The sequence below is a fragment of the Phalacrocorax carbo genome, chromosome Z, assembly GCF_963921805.1.
Source record: "Phalacrocorax carbo chromosome Z, bPhaCar2.1, whole genome shotgun sequence".
Classification (NCBI taxonomy): domain Eukaryota; kingdom Metazoa; phylum Chordata; class Aves; order Suliformes; family Phalacrocoracidae; genus Phalacrocorax; species Phalacrocorax carbo.
The window spans coordinates 53,620,687-53,634,150 of record NC_087548.1 but is presented as its reverse complement, the minus strand read 5'-3'; the positions used below and the strand labels follow the sequence as shown (position 1 = coordinate 53,634,150).

At 45.7% G+C, this 13,464-nt stretch overlaps 1 protein-coding gene across 3 annotated transcripts in view; it reads right to left on the bottom strand.

The window, feature by feature from the left end:
* PSD3 (pleckstrin and Sec7 domain containing 3) overlaps nucleotides 1-13,464 on the bottom strand; it is a 110,755-nt gene that overhangs the window by 34,360 nt on the left and 62,931 nt on the right. For 2 of the 3 annotated variants that reach the window (XM_064439387.1, XM_064439388.1), the window contains exon 10: nucleotides 2,300-2,343. In XM_064439387.1, the coding sequence (XP_064295457.1) occupies nucleotides 2,300-2,343 (44 nt within the window). Of the gene's footprint in view, nucleotides 1-2,299; nucleotides 2,344-11,198; nucleotides 11,739-13,464 lie in introns of those variants that run through there. The other variant, XM_064439389.1, reaches the window with a different exon arrangement.

The following is a 13,464-nucleotide window of genomic DNA, read 5'->3' as shown; positions in this document are numbered from 1 at the left end:
AAAATTGGAATCAATGGTAGCCTTTCCTCTCTGTGGGCTTTGGATCAGACTGTAATTCTACTGGAAATATGACAGCAAACCATTTAGGATGATGACACACCTAGCTCACAACTAGTAAGATAAAAATCATGTAGCAGTCTTCCCCATCTGACATATCACCATTACCCTCCCCTGCCTATGGAATTATTGACAGTCATTAATCCACCACATAACGTACTGCCAAAGAAGCTCTTAAAATGTTGCTTAGCTCCTAAAAGAGAGTCTTAGATCCTCAAAGGGATTCTGGATGGAGGAAAGACCTCCTTCAACTTGCTAGCATAGCAAGGGAGATTATGCTGGGTTTTGCAGTCCTATTTCCACCTTTGCCTTACCTCCCACTTCTTCCCCTGCCAACTGCATCAGGGAAGCAAAGGGATATTCTCTGGAAATGAGAAAGGATCTTCCTCAAACCCATCACAGCAAAACTGACCATCCACATTTCCCTGTATATCCCTTCCTATCCACATTTCTCTGCAGATCACGACAGCAGAGCAAAAGAGTGATGTGCCTCCTCCCTGTAGCTCAGGCAGTCCTGGGGCTCCTTGGGGTGATTACACCAACCACATGCCTCTGTAAAAGTGAGGAAAGACATCTTCATGCTCCCTCTTCCAGCTAGCCCTAAAGGTAAAGGTACAATCTCTTTGACTACGCCCAGAATGAGCTTATTTCACAGCACGGAAAGTAATTGTCACATCAGTCCCAGATATCTGTCTGAGTTTCAGATTGGAAAGGACCATTGACCACTTTGAGCATTCTGCTGGGAGAAGGTGGCTTTATGCCACATCCCAAAGCCTTATTTAAGGAGGATTCTGATTTCTCCCTTTTCCAGGCTGCTCCCATTTTCCCCCAAAAGTTCATTAGCAAGAGATAAGGACTGGACTATGTAAATGCTGAGGCAGTCACTACCTATACAGAGGCAACCTATCTCATAAATCACCTTGACTGAAGCTCATGGGAGCAGAGCCAGGCATGAGCCAGTTCCCACCTGGAGGCTGCCCAAGTGTATTAGACACAGTATGGTCTCTTGCCAAGAGCTGGATGAAAATTCTGACATCAAGACAGTCACATAATGGATTCTGCTGGGTCGAAAGTACCTGTGAGAGTGTCTTCAAAACAGCTCTGGTGTAGTGACCTGTAAGATTCACACAGCATATTCCAGGTCCAAGACACGGTCTGGGAAAATGTCTCCCACCATGCTTCTTATGAGGCTCATCAGAGATGGCACTTCTTGGTGATTCCCCTTACCACCACACCCTCCTCACTACTCTGACATTATCTAACACACTTCTGAATAGGGGCTGCAATCCCAGTTGGGACCAGCAGCCCTTGTAAGTGAGGATGTGCACACTAACAAGAAATTCATTTGGAGGTGATTAACTTAAAACAAGCAAGATCAGAAGCCAATGGGCCTGCAAGACCTATGGCACTTGTTAGGACTTCTAGCTCAAAAGGTGCATGAGCAAGCAGTCCAGACACACATTGTTCTCACAAAGGTGAGGTTTCAGATATGAAAATGCATGCAGGTAAACACCTTGTAGTGCCAAAATAGATAAAAGACATCATTCTTTTATTTTACACCAAAATCAACTGTTCTGCAAGCAACAAAATCTAAAGCAGACTGTTCTGCTATTTGCTGGCATGCCTAGACTACATAAAACCTAAGCACAGAGAAATGTCAATTTAACACAGTCAGAAATTGAAGCTCCTTCTTGTCTGCAGTATTTCCGTAGTTAACAAGTGTTAGCCTGTTGAAAGCAGCTAAGGACAAGGAATATCAGACTTTGTCCAATTCATCATCTTTCATATTAGGTTGTTGTCAAGTTATCCATAATTAATCAGGAGACAAACCAAGACAATAAACCAACAGAAGGAAACTCAATCCACGACGTGTGTTCCTACTCAGTGGTCCTGACACAATGTACTAAAAGATAATGGCAGAAGTCAACTTCTGTTTTATTTATGTAGTCATAGAACAATAGAGGATTTAATTTCTCTCTTTTCAGGCTGAAGTTTCCTACTAAATGAAACATCCTCTTTCCTTACAAATGCAGTTGGCTTCTACCATTAACAACTCCCCTTGCTGGAGAAACAGATGAGGCAGTGTTGCCAGGTCATTCATTAACAGAAAAGCAAACTCATTACATACACTGGCTATCTTCTGTAGGCTTTGGAGCCCACTCAGATGGTGACACAGGATGTATAAACAGTTTATGACACAGGTACTATATTTAAACTCCTAATTTCTATGCAGTATACTTACACTGCCCATTCCAGCTTCTCATTCTTGATTGAATTGTAGAGGGCCTGCAAAGGGAGAGAAATGAGATGGGATTATTGTTTGACCCCTGCTGCACATACATTAACATGCTGAGGAAAATTACCTAACTAATACCAGCAAGCGAGCTGTCGCTGATCAAGGAAGTATCATGTCTGCTCATGGTAATGAAAAAGTCTTGAGCAGAAATCTCATTTAAGGAAAAAAAATACCAAAATGCAGGGTTTGAGATTACAGCCATTTTCTCATGCAGGTTTTTGGGGTTTGTGGTTTGGGTTTGTTTTTTTTTTTTCAAATAACCCTGTTAAGTTTGCAAAAGCCACACGACTACAGCCTTGAAATTCAAGGTCCAATTTAATTCCCGATAGTCAGTGAGATTTTTTTGTCACTGACTTTAATGGGGCCAAGATTTCACAATATAGGCTTAACTGTAAAACTATGCCAGAATAGCTATTCAAAGCTACTGAGCCTCACAGACACCTGAATGCTTCACCAGTCACACACCCAAACATAAACACATTCCATTTCTAAGTGCAAAACAGAAAATTAACAGTAACCAGCTTTCATGCTTGATGATCAATGTCTTGGACTGCTGCCTGCTAATATCATTACTCTTGCAATTCATAGGAAAGATGCCAGTATGTTTGACACCAAAGGTCACAATTCTGTTGTTGATACCAGCCTGCAAAGAAAAAGGGTCTGGAGGCTGACTTAAGCCTGCGTGTATATCAGACAGTTGGGATGGATTTGTTCTGAGGAAGTAGGTACATCACTTGGGTAAGTGTATCTGATTTCAGCCCTCCAGTAGCTGATGAATACAATGGATAAATGCCTGGTATTACTACAAGCTAATGGAGTTCTTCAAATAGGCCACTTGACTCAAGTGAAGTATTTTGGTATGGAATGTCCCTGATTCTCACACTTATAATCCACATTTGTAATTTACCTTATATACATAGCTAGATTTACTCCCACTGGCACATAACTCCTACACAGCCTCAAAATATGTTAACGTGTAGAAGAACTGTTGATGCACATGATTACCAAAAAGTAGCACGTCAAGTATGAACAAGCCTGAAAATCACATACTATAATAGCTATGACACGCTCAGCAGAAACATTAGCATTTAAATAGCCTTAACTCTGACCCAAAACAAAAATAATTTGGAAAACTGAAGAATTGAAACTAGTTTTGTGCATATGCCACAGCTGAACTTGCAACAAGAATCCCATGAGCATATCCCACTGCTCATGCTGTGATCCACTGGTTCCTTTCCAAATCTTGCACAGTCTATTTGAAGATCTTAATATTCAGCTCTGTGAAAATCTGGCTCAACTGAACCATACACAAGCAGGTCAAACATACCGGTAAAAATTGCCTCACGCTGATGGTACACATGCAGCAACTTTTAGTCACAGTGTACCATAGAAGTAGGTTTCTCAGGGCAACAGAACAGATATGACCACCAGGAGAAATCATCCCACATCCTACTTATATTGAGCCAGCAAAGAGAGGTCCCCACCACTAACAGGTCTTTGCTGCGCTACTTATAGCAATATCATGACATATTTCCAATGCTGGGGTTTTCACTGTCTATTGCTATTTATCCTCTCTTCTCCAAACTTGTATAAGAAGCTCTGATCCAAAGGCAAACAGCCAGACAAAGGCAAAGGAAAGGGCATTGCTGACAGTTTGTAGGCACTTTGCTTAATTTTCAGGTGAGAGCTATCAAGAGATTTTAAGACCACCCTGCAGGAAGAAAGCAAAAGAAAGGGCTAACATTTCTCCTACCATGCAGCCAGCAGAATTAGATGCCCCTCAATTCTTCTTCACAAGCCGATGCTGACACTGATTCCCTGGGGTTACCCATTATTTTCTATTAGGAGCCACTATGTTTCTAACAATTTGGCCAAAGCCCGCCTCTTATTCTTTGTTTTGCCTTCTTCTTCCTACTATGATTAAAATTTCCTCTTACATTTGGGGCTAGAAAATTAATTCCACACATAAGGCAAAGAGGCTGCATTTTTTCCCCAGTTGCCTCCCCATTTTTTCAGAAGCAGCATTTTTCTCCCAGCTGGTTGGATGAGTTTTTGAAACATAGCAAAAGCCTGGCCTGGGGTATCAAAAATGCTTTTTGCTGCCCTCTGGCCCAAATGCCTACAAGATTGGTTCACAACCTCTGAAAACAAACACCTGCCCTGTGCAGTACTGCTTTATATGCAATTTTGCTGCTATGGAAGTCTCTTGGGATCACTACAGCCAAAGAGCAGGACATACAAAAGCAGTACTCCAGACTGGTGTGGGAACAACAAATGCCCCAGGGTTTTGCCTTGTGGGGTGACATGTGCTCATCCCTATCTTTACTAATAAGGCAGACTCAATCTTCCTTCTTTAGGGAGTAACAGACAGCAAACCAGTCATATGGCATGCATCTGACGAAGGACACAGTATCCCCCACAGAGCATCAAATATAGCCTCTCAGAAAGTCTCTGCTATTTACAAAGATGAAAGACAAAACCCTAGAGAGTATCCACAGCGCGGGCAGCTGTATACAGGGCAGGTTTGGTGTGTCTACCAGACGTGTTCAGTGAGACCTCAGTGAGCACACCTCTCAAGGGATGGAGATACACGAGTTCTCCTGCCTGCTCTGTGACCCACCTCTCTAGCAGAGGCTGCTGCCAGGCTGCGCACTCACTGCTGTACTCACCAGCCTTTTAGAGCTGCTTTACATTCCTTCTCCAAAGCAATTTACACTTTAACATTCTCCCGATGTCTACTGGGTTCTTGCATGATCTAGAGAAGAAAAATTTCCTCCTCTCATGTTTTGCAACCAGTAGCAGACATGTACAGCCCAGCACCTGCTCTATCATTTATTTCATGGCTGTTTCCCAAGGCCCTGATTCAGACAGCAGCTCTTTTCAGTAGACATTTTTCCGGAGTGTTATTAAATCAAACAAACTTGGAGACAAGCACTTAAATGCCTCACTAAATTGCAACAAAATTGATCAGAGATTATGGTAGGGACATGACTTTCACCATACTTAACTAGCTGCAGGACAGGTTTTATTAACTCATGTTTTCTCTCTGGGAAATGGAAAAAAAACAAAACACCAAACCACAAAAAAACCCTCTGATTTTAAGCACTCTTACAGTTTGACAACAATCACAGCTTCTTACCTGCTAGCCTGGGAAGTGCTTGGGAAATTTGCTATCTAAGCCAGAAAACTGGAGGCTGGACCACAGCAGGGAATGACAGAATGAGTACTGCATGGCTCTCACCTTCCAAGCTGCACCGATACCACTTGGAAAGCGGAGAGACTTTCAACCTCTTTTGGCACCCAAGGCTACCATAGGCAGGATCCATACCCCCAGCTACCAACCACTCAGCAGTATCCAACTTCACTGCTTCGGCTCTTAAGCTCTATTATCCAGACCGCAAAAACCTACTCCTTACAAACTTTGCCTTTTCTGAGAATTGCCGATCTCTGGGTGTACCACACCTGAGGCCTGGCACTGCTCTAAGCTCCCTGGAGAAACAAATGCAGTTTTGAAGGAAGAATAGAAGAAATTAACTGCTGCATAAAACAGGATAGAAGGCAACATCCTAGACACCTTGCTTATTTTAATTCCAATGCTCTTCCTACAGCTCCAATTTGATCCTTAGCAGGCTGCAGTATAAAAAAAAATTAGATTTATTATATATTTGTGGGATTTGTTTGTTCATAAACTGGGCAAGAAACTTACACTGCCTTTTTTAAGTGGAAGCCTGTAGCTCTGTAAGAAGCTGTTGAATTCCTTCCCCATCTTCCCTTTGGTAAGCACGTAGGTCAACTAAAAATCCAGACTTTCACAAGCTCTCACCAGTTGGTGCTTTATTCCAATTGGAAAGCGAAGCAAAACTATGCAGCAATTGCTTCTGAAAACTCCTGTTTATTCTACAAAGCTGCCAAGAAGAAAAAGGTCATTCACCATCCTCACCTCCCTCAAAACCTTGTCACATGCACAAACCATTGGACCCATTTAAACAGGCTGCTCTCAGCACCTGCCGGCTGCCAGCTATGCTGTGACTCAGCCTCTGCATGCAGAAGCCGTGAACAAAAGAAAGGCACAACCAGGTGTGCACATGGGGACAAAGATGTAATGGATTACCCAGATACTCATCTCAGCAAATAATCTAGGGAACAAGTAGGCACAGGGTCCCCAAAGCCCAGCCAGCAGGATGCAAAAGGAACTGGTGCACTCTGTGAGCCCTTCGCTCAAAAGGGAACGTAGCGCTGGCTCTTGAAGCAGACTACTGACTTTCTGTACACAGTAGCCTATACAGAACAGCCTGCCAAGGGGGAAAGGAATACACGGCAGGAACTTCTTATACCTGCTCCATGCACAAAAGAGAAGGAGCCAGAAATGCCTGCCATAAGCAGCTAAAAAGGCAAAACCAAAAGCAAGTTCAGAGAGCCAGAAGGGATGACCCAGACTGTCTTCACCAGTTTTTGTTTCCCAGGCTCTCTGCTCACATGCAGTTGTACCCCAGTTTCTGGAGTCATTGTTGGGGAATGACCATCTGATCACTACAGGAGATGCCCCAGGTGGCTTTTGCAGTCCCCAGGACAGGGATGCACTTGTGCTCTCTGACCCAAGCCCCTGCCACCCTCCCCTGCAACCACTGTCAGAAGAAGCCCTGCCTGGGGAAATTCCTTCTTCACCTCCAGCTGGTAGTGGCACAGTTGACCCCAGGCAGCCAAGGAAGCCCCAGTCAAAACTCTGGGCAAAGCCATACACAGGCTTTGAAGTCAGAAGTGCTCAGTCAGAAGTTCAGCATCTCCCCCAGTCACTCAGCACCGGTCCATCAGCTCTGCCCCAGGACCACAGCAGTCAGCCAGGCACCAGCCCTGGCCTGCACCAAAAATGGTTTATTGGAGGGAGGAAAAACAAAAGTACCAGAACCTTACAAAAATAGAACAGGTTGCAGAGGCAACAGATACCAGACACCACAGGTGTCTGCGCGCAGTCCTGATAGGTGTTAATGTGCCCATCCTTTGCAGCTGGGTATGCCTCTGTGTCATGGCCTTCTGCCAGGTTTGGATGAGGTGCAACCCTTTGCTATGTACCACTCCCAGTTTGCTATTTAGATGATTACCTGAAGGATTGACCCTCCCCTAGAACTGCTGCTTGCATACAGATCTACAGTACTTCTCCATCTCCTATTTCCCACCCTCCCTCAAAATCCAGATCTGGAAATTTTCGTCTCCTCATGCACAGATCTGTAACACCTGGCGAGGCGAGGATAAGGACTCTGATCACTGAGTGCCTGTAGCTCCTTGCCAGGCTCAAAGCCCACATGCCCTCGATGTCTCACGCATTTTACCCCTTCTGACGAGGATGCAGCAAGGATGCCAGAGTAGTACCCCAGGAAGCCCGTGGGTTAGTGCACAGCATGGCACGTCTGCTGATATCACTCTCAATTTCGAATTCCACTGGTTTGTACAACAAACGTTCTTCTAACAAGCCGGCATACATTATTCATAAAACAGCACAGAGCTGTTCAGCAGCATATGGAACCGATGAATGTTGTTTTGGTGTGGGTGGAGATAGGGTTGATAGGAATGTTTTAGGGGGAAGGAAAGGAGATCATTTCACCCAGGGAATTTCAAGTGCGTCACCAACTGGAGGAGAACATTTCTAAGAGAAACTCCTCTGTTGAAAATCTGGTTTGTATGGAGAAGAGGGGGGAGGGGGAGAAAGAAAAAAGGAAGGAAAGATTGTGCCAGATATATTATTACAAAACAGAAAAGGATGGTTAGCTGAGGCTCCTAAGAGCCAAGAAATTAATGCCATACAAGAAACGCATCCTCTACAAAACTGATACATGGGGATTGCTAGAAAAGATTTGTTCTGTACTTGCTGGAGTGTTTCATCAATGTTACTGGCAAAGGCAGCATACTGAATTATAGGTGAACAGAGAAAAGGCTAGAGAAGTGTTTCTTGATAGTGGAGCACCTACACAGCCTATTTCAGAAATTGTTTTATTGGCCCTGTGCATTTGCAGGCAGGACAGGCAGAGGCACTCTGCAATTCAGTCCATGGCTGCAGGAAAACAGAGTCTGTCAGAAGGAGAGACTGCTGAGCACGCTGGGTCACACAGACAATCCTAAGGTCCTCTGACTCACCTTGCATGCAGCCTGGCTTTGAGCCTACTCTCTCAAGAACAACACTACATCAATTCACAATATCCTTTTTGCAGGTTCTCCTACTGGCCTGAGGCCATGATACCTGCCGATAATACACACCTGGAGGCATCACCTAGTGGAGCCTGTATACGCGTGTGTATATGTGTATATATGTGCACACAGAAGCACTACTTGATGTTTTTCAGGGAGATGATGGGTCCTTGGGCTACCTAGCTTCTTTGACACTGGCAGCAGGCAGACCTCATACGCAAGCACCATGTTGATGCCTTGTTCATACTGGCTAGAGCATAAGCATATGTAATACTCTCTAGCTCAGCAAAATAGGCTGAGTCACATAAGTGCAAAGTATCAGAGGGGTATGTTTCTGAGGCACAAATGGGTTAAATGTGTCTCCTGCCCTAAGTCAGCTGAAGCAGTCACAGAAGCAGGACTTGAGCATTGCAATTACTTTGTATGGGGAGCAGATAAAATACAAGGCAGTCCAGAGACAAAAGGGGAAACACCCACAGAAATATGGAAGAGGACAAGTCTACAAATCAAGGCCTGCTCAAGCCTCAGGGTATCTACACAGCACCATTGGCCAGAAAGCACAGCCTAGAACTGAAGACATTTCATGAGAGGTGATGTACAAGCATATACTCAGAGACTTACACTGATAAGAAGACCTCCTTTGCAACACTACTCATTGGCAACAACTTCCAGGTCTCTTCTTCCAACACAATAGAAGAGCTAAAGCTCAAATATAAATCAGTTCTCTAAATCAATGATATCTTAGCAGAATAGATGGGCAGACAAAGAACAGAAGGGGGAACAGACATATGGAAACAACAGAGCTGCCCAAAATCACAAGACCAATCAGTGGCAGAGCCACTTGTCATCTTGTCTATTGGGCAGGCGTCACTGATGGGCATCTAGGTATCTTCTCAGCCCTCCACAACACAGCTCTTACAGATCTTAGATGCTCCACAGACACAAATACCTTTGTATGAAATAAGGACACTCTACTACAATAAAAACAAAGCTGCTGTATGCTTCCCAACTTACTGAGCTAGGAAGGAGGAGAAGTGGATATCTCTCACACAATAACCTACAGCACTCAGGAGGCAGAAATGCGAATTCCACAGAGGGACGAACATAGAGCATTCATTACTACAGTAGCTGACTGTGTCAGACACCATCCCTGGGAGAAATCTCTGCCCTGAGGACATTACACCACGCATACACAGCAGACACAAAGCCTGGGAGAGGGAACAGAGGTACAGAGATTAAGCAATTCACCCAGTGACAGAAGACCCAAGTTTCTGCCATATGCAGACACTTTTAATACATAAATCTTCCCACTGATACCATGCAATTATCCCCATGCCTCGGGTGAAAGCGATCATAAGAGCAGGGTCCCAGAGCACATGCAAGATGCAGCTTTTACTTTGGCATTTGCTGGAGTAGCAACAGCCCAGAATGATGCCCGTGCTATTTCTCTACCTCAACCTTAGAAGTACACTATTTCTTGGTTATGGTCAGTAAGACCCTCAAAACAGAGGTTCCTGAAACGGGACTGAATACAATACTTCATTTATTTCTATTTGCATTACTCTGTGACTAAAGCTCTGCAGCTGAGGCTCTGAAATACCATACAACCTGTAAACTGGCGGAGAGTGATCTGCTAGGAACTACTGTGCACCATTGGGATCATTTCACCATAGCAGAGGAGGCTTCTCTTAGGACACATACAAGATTTAGGAAACAGACAGGACGGGAAGATCCATGTATGTGCCTGCTTGTTGGCATGCACATGGACCCAAGACATGGTTAAATGTCTTTGGCTGATGCTCTGAGGTATCTCTGCCTTGTTCAACACACCTTTGCAAATGGTTATATCTTCTAATCCCAAGGCAGAATCAATTTGCAACAGGAATTAAATTAGAGGCATATTCAGTCACTGCATAAAGTTCATCCAACCCTTGGAGACACAGGGCACCTTTGGGAGGGAGACATCTATGAAAGCTCTTGCCAGGGGTTCCCAGGTGCCCCTCCGTTATTGAGCGGGAACGGGGAATGAGGAAAGAAGCGATACTGCATGGAGTGGGGGTTGTTTGCCCACGAACAGAACAACTGGGCTGGGCGAGGAGATGCTGCACACAGCCAGTGAAGCAGCTGGGCATAGCCTGGGCTACCAACCATTACAATACACTAATGTATTCCTATAAATGCATAAGTGACACCTTCCTAATAAATACTTGATGGCAATATTTAATCATGCATGCAAGTGAGATGATATTTTTACAGCACCCACACTTACTAAACCACAGAGCTACAGAGAAGGAACAAAAACTGTTTTTCTATGGAAAATAATTGTCATTAAACAGATAATCCCAAGGACATCACTTGCCAACTCCGGCACCTTTCCTGAGAGCAGAGCTCCGATTAGCATTCTCACTAGCAAGTTTCCACTGTTTACTATTGCAGCAAGCTCAGTGACAGGGCATTCCTCTAAGACCCAATCACTATCACACACCAGACCTTTTTCACCTTCAAGTCTCTCCTCAAGCATAGACGTTTTTTTTTCTGATCTGACAAAAATTCTATGATCACTGCAGATCATCCAGAGCCCTTAATTCCTGCAGAGCATAACCTTTTCAACAACACAACCTCCACTCCTAGCAAAGAGAAACACTATGAATATTTAGTTATTTACCTTGCTTTCTTTAGTAGAAAACTCAGAGGAGTTGGAGATTTTCATAGATTTTGACCGATGGGACTGTCGCCAGAGAGATTCTTCCCGGGAATATTTCACCGAACCTGTGGCTCTCACCCGGACTTTGCTGGTGCTCTGAACACTGTTAACTCCGATCATTTCCAAAAGTGAGTGTATGGGATGCAGGAGAAGAAAGCTAATGGCACTTCCCAATCCCCTACAAAGGAACTGGAAAATGATATGTCTGGAGAGCCCAGGCTCAAGCAATCAGTGTTTGCTTAAAGCGCACTAAGCTGTTTTCTCCAGCATCTTCAGGCACACTGTTTGGAGCCAGCCTGATTGTTCCAGGCATTGCTCACGTCACTGGACAGGAGAAAAAAAAAAAAAAAAGAAAAAAAAAAAGAGGCTGACAGAAACTCCTCCCCTGCTCCACTCCCCTCCAGCATCGACTCCCCCTTCATACACACACCAACAGCAAAAGGGAGAGAGGTGGAGAGAAAGATGCTGGAACAAATGCCAGCAGATCAAGCAAGAGATTCATTTTCAGTTCACACGGCCACACTTCCCTGCCTGCAACAGTCTGCCATACTCATTACTGCCTGCAACAACAAAGGACACCGTAAAAAGAGTCTTCAATCATCTGCCAGCTACAGGCTTCTGGATGTGAGAAATACTAATGGATTCCCAAAGCACTGGCGAAAGAAGTGAAAACCCACAGCACTATAACGAAGTTCTGGCAAGCCCCAGAGAGATGCCCCAGCAAATTTCCACAACTCTAAGCATTTGCAATCATTAGCCAGATCCCTTGGGGTGCCTCCCCAGGGAGCAAGGGAGAGCAAGGCCACCTTCACACACTAAGAGGGGTTTAGGGGAAAAGAGGTGACTTTCCCAAGGTGACCAGTGCAAACCAATGGCAGAGCTGTGAGCAAGCAGCTGGGGACCTCTCTCCCTCCATCAGCATCAGGAGAGCTGTAGCTGTACCCCTCCGTGAGGAAACCACACGCTCCAGTGGCTGACCCCACTAGCATGCTGCTCTCGAGCGGTACCCTGTTCCTCCCTAGTGGGAAACCCACACCACCCAGCAGTGGGAGGGCCACTGCCATGGCTCACGTGTGCTGGAAGCACTGCTCCAACCCACTCGAGCCAGCTCCAAGGGTCAGGCAAGCTCCCGGCGCCTGGAGCCACTCTCCCCCTCGCAGGGGGCGAAGGGAGGCCGGTGCCAATGGCAGCCAGCACTCTTACCGGAGGTGGATGCATCATATAAGGGAAGAGAGAGATGTTTACCTCAATGTTGCAAAACCACCATCATTTCTGGCTCCTGGAGACCCAGAGCACCGCAGACTGCATTGCCATGGCAACTTGTTCCGATGAGAGAGAGAGAGCTCTGCTCTGCTCAGCACTGGGTCATGGCAGCTACCGGCACATGCTGGGGCAGAAGTGGACAATGGGGACATCATCCTGAACCCTGAAGAGGCAAACAGCTTGTGCAGAGGGAGCACGAGGAGCTGGAAGACTGTGTGGCACAGGGACCTCACTGCAGGCTAACACCAGGTTCAGCAACCTGCCCCATGCCGCCAGCCCACCAGGCAGGGCACGGCCAGCAGCAGCAGGGTCACAGTCTGCGAGGACAACAGAGCCTCCTGTCCCACTTGCACTGTGACTCACAGGGAACAGCAAATCTGCACATGTGGCCAGGCACGAGGGGTTGTTGCCCTGGCACACTAGCACGAACGTCCCACACTGCAACCCATCAGGCAGCCAAAGGCTGGGTGAAGGGGCTCCAGCCCCCATTCACACATGACTCCCATTCAGTGTCAGCTGAGCCATGTTAAGGCAGAGCGAGAGTTTGCTCACCCAATATCACATGTGTGACAGCACCCTGGAATAGATAAGCAGCAGATTAATCGAGTGGGCTTTTCCCCTGGTTACACCTTCCCAGCCTCTTGCGATAGGGATTTACATCCTTAGTGGGCAAATGACTAGAGAGCCACATAATCAGTCTAGTACATTTTTACTCATCAAAGACATTGCTGCCTCCCCAGCATGCAGCAGCTCTTCGGCCAGCAGTCACCCGTTGCTTGTGTTACCCCCCACGTATGCTACAGATATAAACCCTACCCACAGATTGCAATCGTTGTGGACCATGCTGAAGCACAAGGGTCAGCAGAACAGGGAACAAGCGACCTAAGTATCGATATAAAAACTGTTCCTGGGGTGACAAACTTCTGATTCCCCAGAGGTTCTGCCTCTGCCCTGCCTGAGGTAC